Below are 12,041 nucleotides of genomic sequence, written 5' to 3'. Positions count from 1 at the left end.
TGTGTTTTCCAAACGCTTGATTTATTTCATGTTATACATTCAAATAAAAAAAATATTCATATATTTCATATAGAGCGAGTGAGCAAGTTGAAAACAAGAACACACGAGAAGAAGTGTTCAATGTGGCGCATATATACTGTGTATGTGTACATTTCCGAAGCATGGTTTTGAATACTACACAGTGTGTTTCCATAGCTGCACAGTTTTTTTATTTCCGTTTTTTTAATGGGTGTTCTTCACTGGGTTGAGGCACAACTATAATAAAGCGGGGGCCAAGTGCTTCGAGGTAACGTTAAAACAGTAGGACTTGCAAAAGCAAAGCTTATTAAGGTTAAAGGTTCCACACTGAAAGCGTCACAAAATAGGAAAAGGAGGCCACGTGCTGCAATTTGCGATTTAAATGACACAATATTAGACATGCAAAGCCCGAAAGTCACACATTTGAAACCGGATAAAAAGTACGCCACAAAACGCGTCACCATGTTTGGTTGCACTCCAATAATTAGAGAAAATCACAACACCGATTGGATACATAAAAAAAGGTTTCTCAAGTAGTCAAGTTGTAAGTGCAATCCCACCAACTGAACCCCCCTCCCCCAATCCCACCCCTTTCATCCCACAGACATATTTTAATAACTAAAAAAATAATAAAAATACAATTTCCACCAGTCAAACTAGAGTACAGCAGATGCCCCAACACGCAACAAACGCATGCTCTTACATACTGTATGTCCAGTAGTTATGTACACTAAACAATAAAATCATTCAGATATACGGAAGAAACTAACAATATAAAATACAGCAGACAAATATCAGGAAATATATAGATATATATTATTCATACTGTGTTTTATCTATTTTGGCATTTGGGAATATGATTAAAAAGGCTGTCATGTATCCCTCTCACAGCTTATTCCACACCACTTTAGACATATTAAATACCTTTTTTGAACATGCAAAAAAATTGTTCCATGTAAGCAGAAGGTCTGATCTCTCACTCCCATGAGTCTGAGCTAGTGCTGGCACAGTCTTAGCAAAAATGCAAAAAACAAACCCCATAAAAACAAAAAGCTGGTAAAGAGAAGCTTCAGACTCTTGACATTTGAATCTTTTTGGAATCCTTTGCCTCAAACAGCCTCATGCGCTCCTGCACCGTCAGTCCCTCTTTCAGACTCTGTTCAGGACAACATAGTAGCAGAACAACATGTGAGCATAGAAGAAGGGCCTGGGAAAAACATGTCTGCTGCACAAACAACTTAAACGACACAATATGAGCTTGGCTGAGGTGTCATACAACACATTACATATGAGGAGCTGACACTAGGTACAAGCGCTACATAAAAATGAGGGGAAAAACATGCACTATAAGAAAAATAGTCTTAGAGAAAAACAATATTGCGATACGTATTTATTTTTTAAGTAAATGTTGAAATCCCCAAACAAAAGTGTATACAGAAACAAAACACGCAACATGATAAAAATTATTTAAAAATACAAGATTACTATTGGAAAAATTAAATTTCTCCATTATTGATCATTTATTTTCACAGCATGATATACTTTATTATATACTTTATTCTCATTAAAATGTGAACATAATATTTTTACATTTTTTGTCATTACATTGCAACTTTATTCATGTACATTTGACTTCATTTTCATTTGATTCTGTGATATTGTGACTTTGTTCTCATTCATTTGCAAAATGATTCTTTTAACATTCGTTTATAATTCATTCGACTTTGCTACTCCATTCTTGTAAAATTTTGACTTTATTTTTGTAAAGTGTAGCCCACATGTATGAATGTAAATGTAAGTTTGATGGTGGTCGGGGACGCCATTGGCGTGATTTGCCAGCCACGTTTCCATCAGTCTACCTACACAAGGGCAGCTGTGGCTACTACCACCAATGTGTAAATGTGGACTGAATAAGTAATAAGCTTTCAACGTAAAGCGTTTTGAGTGTCTAAAAGGCGCTATATAAATACAATCAATTCATATTCTTAAAGTTTACTTATTAATACTTGTTTCTCATAATATTGCTACTTCGTCCTGTAAAATTACAAATATATTCTCCCATCATGTATTTAGTATTTATAAATGTATATTCAAAAATGTTTCATTTTATTCATGTAAAAATGTTTGCATCTACTTAAGTTTTGTCAAATAAGTTTTCTCTTGAAAAATGACCTTTATTTTTGTAACATTTATCATTTCCTTTCATAATAATGTGATAAAATTTGAAATGTTTAATCATAAATGTTAATTTATAGCTATATTGCAACTTTGTTTTCTCTAAAATTGGGAATGTATTCTACAAAAAAGTATGTATTTATTATTTATTATCATAATTATTTTGTGACTTTATTATAGTAAAATGACAAGCTTTATATTGGAAAGTGACGAATTCTAATTAAGTGTTACAAGAATCCAGGGTGTACCCCGCCTTCCGCCCGATTGTAGCTGAGATAGGCTCCAGCGCCCCCTGCGACCCCGAAGGGAATAAGCTCTAGAAAATGGATGGATGGAAGAATAATTTGTTCTGTAATATTGTAACTTTGTTCTTATAAAATTAAAGATGTATTCTCCTAAAATGTATTTATTTTTATTGCCATTATAATATTGTAACTTCAAACGACAAGTTTACTCTTGTACACTGATAACTTATAAATACATGTTACCAGAATAATTACTTCTTTAATATTTCCACTTTGTTTTCATAAAATTACAAATGTATTCTCCTAAAGTGTATTTATTAATTATTTATTCTCATAATATTGTGACTTTATTTTGGTAAAATATTGACTTTATTCCTGAAAAAATTTCTACTTTAATTTCTTAACATTTATTTCTCATAATTTTGTCTTCTAAATATTGCAACTTCATTCTGTTAATCTTTCTACTTTATTCTTGTAAAATAATTCTAATAGGGTAACTTAATTTTCATAATATTTCGACTTTAATCTGTTGTTTTGTTTTGTTCATTGTCATTATTATACTCCTTTGTAGACGAACACAAACAAAACGTGGATACCAAAAAAACAGCACAGGTCAAACTTCACCAGTCCAGGTTTTACATTTGTGAAAGTGCTAATCTTCAGACTTATAATAATTACTGCAAACATCTTTCTGGATAGTAGGTGGGTGTTGGATTAAAGGAAAACAGGGAGGTGTGGTCATGCAAGGATGCTTAGCTCTCTGTCATGCTTATTTAAATATACCTACAGCGCATCTCGGGCGGGTTTTGTGGGAGGGCTTAACCCCACATGGGGAGTGTCAGCTATCCCATTGGACCTGTTCAGTGACAGACTGGTGGACAAAACAGACACATGACAAATCTTGCAGGACCGGACACACGTCTGATTCAAAGTAGCTGTGCTGCTTTAGAAGTCACATGACACACAAGCGCATGGATTTCTACTGCATGAGGAAGTATCTGATGCTTACCTTTGACCTAATGCCTCTGGATGACTTGGGGGGAGTTGATTTTTCTTTTTTGATGAAGTCAGGGTTACTTTTGGATTTCATGATATCTTACAAAAACACAAATAACACTACGTTATGTCACTGCATTAGCATATCATTCTAAACTCTATTGCTTCATGACTGATACAGTGGAACCTCTAAGGATGAACAATCTGTTCCAGGACGTTGGTTGACCACCAGTTGGTTGAGATCACTGTAAATTATTCATTTATAGCATTTGTGAAGTTATTTCTGAAATTGGACAACTCAAAATATATAATGAACTTTGATAATGACTGAGTGCATGAGAAAGTGAAAAGGGAAACCTCTCTCTTTCCACACATGGTCACTAAATAGACAGAACAGAACCAGTGTTGTAATACTGCCAATAACAAACTGCTAAGTCAGCAAGAACAGTAATAGTGAGTTTATTGTAAACAACATTAAGGCAAATGAAACATGCATGCACACGCAATATTCTAAAAACACATGTACATCTCGATAAATCTTGAAAGCTGACCACACTCTTGTGGAGTTAATAAAACATTTGGAGGTTGCTCACAGCAACAGCTGTTCATGCCAATCTATTATCACCCGGCAATTAATATTAGCTTATTTGTTTTGAAGACCTATCGGACTTTGAGATTCTGTGGTTGGTTTATCCATCCATCCATTTTCTACCGCTTATTCCCTTTGGGGTGGCGGGGGGCGCTGGAGCCTATCTCAGCTACAATCGGGCGGTAGGCGGGGTACACTCTGGACAAGTCGCCACCTCATCGTAGGGCCAACACAGATAGACAGACAACATTCACACTCACATTCACACACTAGGGCCAATTTAGTGTTGCCAATCAACCTATCCCCAGGTGCATGTCTTTGGAGGTGGGAGGAAGCCGGAGTACCCGGAGGGAACCCACGCAGTCACGGGGAGAACATGCAAACTCCACACAGAAAGATCCCGAGCCCGGGATTGAACCCAGGACTACTCAGGACCTTCGCATTGTGAGGCAGACGCAATAACCCCTCTTCCACCGTGCTGCCTGTGGTTGGTTTAATAAAACCATATTTGAAAGAACAGATTTTACAAAACTAAACGTCTATATTTTTCACAACTACAAATCAAAATGAATAAAAATAGGCATCTGGGCCGAACAAGATGACTGGCGTTCATGGCTGTCAATCGCAGCTGTCTTGCACACATACACAAGCGAGATGTATGCAAAATAAGGATTTAAAGAGGGATGCTATGGTTGCTACAGTATATTCCTGTTGAATTGGTAAGTAAAATCATACACTTTTTCAAACACTGCTTCTGTAGCATAACCTTATCCTATTCATGTGCATGTATGTATTGCATAAGGCATAGCTTACATGGAAACATACAAAGAAAAAATACAGCTATTAGAGTTACCATATCCAGATGTGACTGTCCCGTCAACGGTCCTCTCGCCTAACGCTTCGGTGGCAACGAGCAGCTTCTCCTTCAGCTTGCCAATATCACAGTCAGCCTTTGCTTTCACAATGCTCAGCTCTGTGTAGATGTCTTTGTATTTGTCTGTAGTGTACTTCTTGTCCTGTTGGTACAACATACAGCGTATATACACATGCTCATGTGCTTCAGAAATTAAAAGGAAAAGTACAACACAATGGGTTTTGCTGACCCTCAGAGCAGTTTGCAGTTCGTCCTTCAAAGAGTGGATTTCCTGTTTAAGGTATTGTATCTCTGACTCCTTGATTCGAAGCAGCACCTTCAAGATGGCAAGAGGAGAAGCTGAGATGAAGCAACTCTTTGTGATCTGGTGTGTGAGCTTCCTTACAGGACATACCTCCAGTTCATACACATCTTTGCCCTGTGTGACCGGCGACAGTGCTGTTTCACCACTGAAACAAGAGCGCATGCGCGTGATCTCTGCAGACAGGCGGTTATTCAATTCCTGTTGGACCACATGGAGTTAGTCAAGACAAGACATCATTGCATGTTGAGTGCACACGCACGCGTGTGTGTGTATTGTAACCTGGTTGTGGGTGTTGAGCTCCTGGTTCTCTCTTTGACACTGCCTGAGGGCCTGCCTTTCAGCCTCCAGGGCCTGAGCCAGATGGGCGTTCTCCAGACATTTCTGAGAATACTGCTCAGACAGAACCTCCAGCTCCCTCTGGATGGACTGCAGCTCTTCCCTGGACAAGTCAGATAAATGTACAATTATTGAAGCAGTGCCTTTCTTTATGTGATTATACTACTCGAAAACATACTCATATTGTAATCGCAGTTCATCGATATCAGAGTTCAGTCCACTGATCGGGGAGCGCTGGGTCTTCTCTAGGTCCTCCTTGTGTGCATTCTTCATAGCTTCAATAGCTTCATTTTTCACGAGAGATCACATTTAACCTTATTGTAGGACAATTGAGACAAAAAAAATTAAGCTAGTTTGTATACCGGCGATAGTGGCAGCAGTCTCCTCTGCCAGGAGCCTCTCTCGCTCTTCCATGAGTTTAGAAATCTCCCTCTGATGCTGCCTCTGGAGGTCGTCGACCACTTTCTGGTGGGTTTCTTCCATTGCTGCGAAGCCACGCTCACACGTGGCCTGGTGAAAGGCACAAAAAACAAACTGAACTATGAAGCTATAAAGACAAAACTATGATTTAATTTATACTCTAGTACACACACTACGTGTACAGTACATTACAAGGCTAAAGTCGGTCATGCAAGATCATTATAAGCAATTAAATGCAAGCCCAGCTCTGGCAGTAGAGAGTTAAAATAGAGCAGCAGGTTAGCACAGGCGAGAAATTTATATTCTATCAAATGTGGGGAAATGGTCAAATACATCAGCCATTTTGCTCTTTATATATTTCGGATTATCACAGGGTTTTTTTTAATAATCATTGTGCCTTATAATGTAAGCCTGATTAAAATGTATTGGTCAAGAAATCTCAAATTACTTTAAACTATCTAGTAGTAGTAGTAACTGTAGTCCTAAATTTTGAAAAAAGGCAACTGCTTTTGAGAACAGTTTTTAATAAAATGTCCAATTCATCTCACAATTTCCCAGTTCTAAGAAGTAGGTGGTAATTTGTTATTATCTATGACTATATATATGTTCTCATATATTGAAATATATAAGATTGTTAGAAAAAAATTGAAAAAACAAAAACCTTAAGACTTTCAAAGTCTCTCTGGTATTTCTCCCTCAGGCTGGCCACATCTCCTTCCAGGTGCTTGATTTCCAATTCGTCCCTCATGCTGATCATCTGAGTCTCCAGTTCTTGGATCCTGTCTTTTAGAAGCCCCATAGTGTCCACCTCTGACATGGCGTATGCACCTCCCTCCTTCCCTTGTTCCTCTTCTTCCATTGGTGCTGAGGCCTCAAAAGAGGGCTGGTGAGAAACCTCAGGGTTTTTCTCATCCACTTCTTGGACATTGCAAATGTCCTCATGCTGGAAATGCAGCTTTAAAATCTCCTCTTTGTAGATGTGCTCAAGCTCAGAGATTCTCTGCTCAAATTGTTCCTCCAGCTTCCTGACATGACTCTGGTGCTGCTGCTTCATGGCGTCCATGTCCGATAGCAGATTCTTCAGCTTCTGCTGGCTGTCTACTGAGGTCTCTACAAAGGCCAGCTCTGTTGACGCCCGCTCTTTCTCAGCTAGGTTTAGCTCTTGCTTGTGCTTCTGCTTGAGCTCCTCAGTTTGCATCTTGAAATGTTCTTCCAGGAGCGCCAGCTGCTCTTGTTGTTGTGAGAGTTGGTTGGAACGTTGACTGACTTCACTCTTGAGAGTTTTGTTCTCCTTCTGAAGAATGGCCAGTGTTTGAGAGATTTTGTGGCGCTCCTCCTGAAAGGATGTTTCGTACTTCTCGTGGATTGCCCTGATGCTGCAGGCATGCTGCTGCACGAGGGTGTCCATGTTCTGATGTGTCTGTTTACACCAACCCACGTTTCGTTCATGCATGGAGCGTAATCTGCACGCCACATAAGCCACCTGAGCCTGGATGAGGGCTTCTCGCATACAAAGAGAGGTACTAGTAAAAACATGAGATGTTTGAGGCCCTAAAAGTGCATTGACCATTTTAGCTAATTCAGGATGGTTGCCACTGCTTTGTATTTCTTGTGCATATGTGTAGAGCTTTGCTGCTTGTTGTTGAAGCTCAGTAGCCAAACAGTCATGTGTGTCTTGCAGAGACTGGATGGAGTCAACACTACAAGATGGCACCTGCTCGGCTAAATGTCGCTCTATAATCTCTTCAGCGAGCTCACGGGCGTCTTGCAGTTTGATCTGCTCTGTGTATGGAGCAAGTTCAGGTGGGTGAATATCGGCTAACTTTTGTTTACCAAGGCCAAAGTTGCATTTAACTTCTTTGATTACATTTTTCAAATCAGACCTCTTGGAGGCTTCAATAATTGCCTTCAATGCCATTTCCCTTTGATATAGATTGTGATGAGCTTCAGCCAGCTCCCCTTTAAGCACCCTGAATTTCTCTTCATAGCAAAGCTTAAGGTTTTGAATAGAGTAAGACAGTTCTGCTTTGATTAAAGTATTAAATATAGCTGATGTGTTTATGTCTGCATCAGCTGCAACACTGGCCTCCTGAGATTCGGCAACATTTAAACCCTCACATGGTGTCACCTCATTCTCTAGTTCCTTCCAAAATGCATTCTCCAACATTAACTTCCTAGTCAAGACATCTGCATAAACTATAGCTAAGCAATCTTTGTCACCACTTTTAATGTTCTCTATGTCCTTCCATATCGCTGTCAGCGTTTGCAGAAGGTCAGACTCCGAGGACTGCACCAGCAAAGCCATTTTATTTAAAACAAGTGCCTCGAAAGAAAGTGTTTTGGCAAAGAGATTAATTGCTTCTTTATCTAAGGATTCTGACGTTTGAGGGAGAGCAGGCGATTGTTCGTCCAAGGTCTTTTGTGCATGGCGGATATACATTGATGCACTGAACAGCTCGTTTTCAACCTCTGCCAGCGAGTGAAGCTGAGAATCAGTGGTATCGTGAGTGCCAGACAGAATAGCCTTGACTTTCTCTCGACTTGTTTCCACACAATGCAGGGCCTTTACGTAAGGATTATTGAGAGAAGGTCCAGTGGCACACATAACATTTTTATCTGAGTACGGCTTGTTTTCAACCATTTTTAAATCTTTCTTGGACACATCAACATGAATGGAACGTTGCTCCTGTAGAGTCCTAGTTAGATTTCTCAGTTTTTCCTCGGTAGTGAGCAGCTTAGTTTCTAGGGCACGCACAATGGAAATAAACTTCTCAGAGTCACTGGCATGTGGGAACGGGGTACCTGGGTAGGAAAGGGCCTCAGCCAGATCAAAGTCTTCCTGGTTGTCCACTTGTCTTTTATCTTCAAATGCATCGCTCAAATGGCAATCATCTGGGTCATCCAAGTTGTCATATTTTTGACCTTGGATATTAGAACAACGAATTCTTGGCCTCTTAGCCTGTGAGACGTTGTCATCTGTTGAGTTCTCTGTATTAGTTGCATTGTTTGAAGAAAAGACATGTTCCCGTTTGTTCTGTTCTTGGACTTGTTTCTTCCCGAAGTGTAAATTAGCATATCCCAGTTGCAAGTCATTGAGGTGCTGCTCAAGCTCGATTATGCGGTCCTCTGCGACCCCAAGCTTGACTTTAAGATCTTGTTCAGCATCCCTTGGCTCAACTTTCTCTATCAGATTTTGACTCATTTGACAAAGAAGGTCCTCCTTTGCTTGCAGCTTCTGTTCAGTTTCTTCTAAACTGTTGCCAAGTACAGTCATTTTAACAAGAGCCTCTCTTAAGTCCTCCTCTTTACATTCCATCAGCCTTTCATACATTTCTTTCGTCTGCCGAATCTCTTCCTCTTTTTCTCTGAGGAATTGGCTCATTCTCTGAAACTCTTGGGTGGCCCTCTCATAAGAGTTCTCCAGAGAGCAGTAATCTGCCTCCTCCGTTTTGAGGCGATTGTGAAGCTTGTTGACCTCTCGGTCTGCCTCTGCAATCTGGTTAAGAAGCTCCTGACATCTGCATGTGAGCAGACCTCTCTCTTCTTCGAGCCTGCGTACGCTCTCCTTCAGTGAGTCTACCATGCTGATCTTCTGGGCAAGATCCTCTTGCAACTTTAGCATTTCCTCCATGTGTTCTACTCCTGCTGAGGCCTGCCGCCCTTTTAGCAAGGCTTCCACCTGCTGTTCGGCCTCTAGCAGCCTGTCCTCCATGCATTTATGTGCTGTTTCAGCTTCGGCTATTCTCCTACAAAGACTTTGTTTTTCCCTCTCGTGACTCTCTTGAATGCTATGCTGCTCCTTTCTCAGGCGTTCTTCTTTAAGCGCCTGACCTTCCTCTGTTGCAACAAGCCGTGCAGTCACCTCTTGTAGTCTGTCCTGTAACCTCTGTATCTCTCTGGTGTGGTCTCGCTGCAGGGCCTGCTGGTGCTCGAGATGCCGGAGGGCCTGGTTTCGCTCTAAAAGGCTGGCCTCAACCTCACGCAGTCTATCTTCACTGTCCTTTAGCTGAGCTCGTAAGGTGGCCTCGCTGCGCCCGTGTTCCTCGTCTTGTTCCTTTGAACGCTCTTGTTCCAGCTTGAGTTCATTGCGCATACGAGCCACAGCTTGTTCACTTGCCAAGATTTCAGCTAGTGCAGATGCTAGCTTCGCTTGCAGGGCTTGGATGTCAGCATCATGGTGGTCTACTACATCTTGGGCTTCAGTGTAGCTTCTCTTTAACGCCTGAAACTGCTGTTGAGTGAGGTCCTGCTTGCGCTTCTGGGACTCTAATTCACCCTGCAAGTCTTGCTTGAGCTGGTGCAAGTGTTGCCATGGCATTCTACGTGGCGAGGACGAAGGGGGTGTTGCGCTCTTGAAAGAGATTGATGAGACAAGAGTGATTAATGACATGGCGTTACGTTCCCGCTCTGATACGGAGACCCACATCTCAAGTTTCTTGATATGAATCTCTTGTTTGGTAAGACTTTTTCCCCACAAGCTTCCACTGTGCTTTTTGAGTGTTTATAAAAAAGATAAAATACACAAAAACTGTACAACAAAACAAACTAGGTGATAAACGTGATGAACTAAACTGTATGACATACACCTGTGATGTGATGCTATAAAAAAAAAGGATACATGTGAATGTGCAATAAGCCATTAGTTTCCAAGAGATATTAGTTGAAGAATGCAATCTACAAACCCAAATACATGCAAAATACACCCCAAATTAAGATGGGAAAACACACACAAACAATGCAGAAGAGAAAGCACAGTGCAAGGCTTGTTGATAAATGTTCTTACCTTAAGTATATAAATTCAAATCAGTTATATTCCCAAGAGATGTGAAACTCCGTGACAAGCATTAGTACAGCTCATGCTAGAAACACCACAACCATGGATATCAGTTTTCAGAGGAAAAGCACCCACACCAGTTAATAGAATCCCATACCAAGTAACATTGTCAACACATACTGAGCACGTAGACAACTAAAACACATTGCTGGGACAAGTGACAAGTCATCTGTTTTCCATGAACCGATTGACCTGATGTAGTACCTGCAGGATGTAGCCATCTCTGGCACTCTGTTCTCTTCCTAGTGCATTTTCCAGCTGCTCTTTTAAAAGACTGTTCTGTCTGTGCAGCTGGTCCAGCTCTTTCTGTTTCTGTCCCAGCTGATAACAGAAACATACATTTCATAAGATGCAGTAACAAGGTCAAATTAAATGTATTTAGATGCACAAACCTCTTTGTCTAGCAGTACAGCAAGCTCATGTGGAGGTAATCTGTCTGGGTTCCCTGAAGCAGTGGTGATGGGCACTTGCTTCTCTTCCCTTAGTGGTGTTTTTTCAACCTGATGCCATCGGTGTTCGATCTCTTCCTGCACACCCAAGGTTTCGGTGAACTTGTCTTCCTCAACATTGTGCAGGGCTGTAGGGTGGTCTACCTCCATCTTTCCTTGCGCTTGATGTTCAGGTCTGGGCGGTTCCACTGGTGATGTGTTCAACGTGGAAGTGACAGGTACAGTATTTGGCAGGTGGTTTATGCTGACTGGGCCCCTCCTAACGTTATTCTTTTCTGAATGCACTATTGTCGAGGGGTGGTGAGTGTCTGATACATTGGAGGATTGGAGGGCCGAGGTAGACACAGGAGAGGACAATGACGAGGAAGGAGAAGAGGAAATAGAGCAGCAGGAGGTGGTTGTGGAAAGGGATAAACTGAGGTCAACTGTGTCTGCTCGCTCCTTCACAAGCTTGTCTGTTTTTTCAGTTTTGAACTCAGACCAGTCAAAAGTCTTTGAACGGCCTTCCCGTCGGCGCTCACGGACCCTGCTTTTCCGGGGCTCGAAGGGCAGATTGGAGACACGATTCCCTGTTGGCTGTCTGTGGTCATCAGTCTTGGCGGGCTCAAGACAGGGGCTTGGCTCAGGTGTGACCTGTGGACATGGCTCCAGCAGCACCTGAGCTTTTATATTCTCCTCAGGGACAGATCTGAAATGAAAGAATTACACATGATAGAAATACATGGGAAACTATCTATTAAAGATGCAACACAATGAAAAGAGCTTTACTAGACAGAATGCACACATATTGCGGACAGGAGC

At 41.1% G+C, this 12,041-nt stretch overlaps 1 protein-coding gene across 9 annotated transcripts in view; it reads right to left on the bottom strand.

Annotated features, from left to right (window-relative positions):
* si:ch73-103b11.2 (myosin phosphatase Rho-interacting protein) overlaps window positions 1-12,041 on the bottom strand; it is a 59,220-nt gene continuing 47,179 nt past the window's right edge. For 4 of the 9 annotated variants that reach the window (XM_062055873.1, XM_062055875.1, XM_062055878.1 and 1 more), the window contains 12 exons: window positions 11,184-11,928; window positions 10,996-11,112; window positions 6,619-10,308; window positions 5,900-6,047; window positions 5,716-5,821; window positions 5,481-5,640; window positions 5,292-5,399; window positions 5,127-5,213; window positions 4,877-5,039; window positions 3,448-3,533; window positions 3,226-3,309; window positions 1-1,174 (listed from right to left, as the gene is read on the bottom strand). In XM_062055873.1, the coding sequence (XP_061911857.1) occupies window positions 3,277-3,309; window positions 3,448-3,533; window positions 4,877-5,039; window positions 5,127-5,213; window positions 5,292-5,399; window positions 5,481-5,640; window positions 5,716-5,821; window positions 5,900-6,047; window positions 6,619-10,308; window positions 10,996-11,112; window positions 11,184-11,928 (5,443 nt within the window). In that variant the 3' untranslated portion in view covers window positions 1-1,174; window positions 3,226-3,276. Of the gene's footprint in view, window positions 1,175-3,221; window positions 3,310-3,447; window positions 3,534-4,876; window positions 5,040-5,126; window positions 5,214-5,291; window positions 5,400-5,480; window positions 5,641-5,715; window positions 5,822-5,899; window positions 6,048-6,618; window positions 10,309-10,995; window positions 11,113-11,183; window positions 11,929-12,041 lie in introns of all 9 variants that reach the window. The other 5 variants (XM_062055880.1, XM_062055882.1, XM_062055881.1 and 2 more) reach the window with 3 other exon arrangements.

The sequence above is a fragment of the Entelurus aequoreus genome, linkage group LG08 (genome assembly GCF_033978785.1).
Source record: "Entelurus aequoreus isolate RoL-2023_Sb linkage group LG08, RoL_Eaeq_v1.1, whole genome shotgun sequence".
In the NCBI taxonomy this organism is placed as follows: Eukaryota; Metazoa; Chordata; class Actinopteri; order Syngnathiformes; family Syngnathidae; genus Entelurus; species Entelurus aequoreus.
Note: the sequence above shows the minus strand (reverse complement) of the source record. Positions and strands in the feature narration are given on the sequence as shown.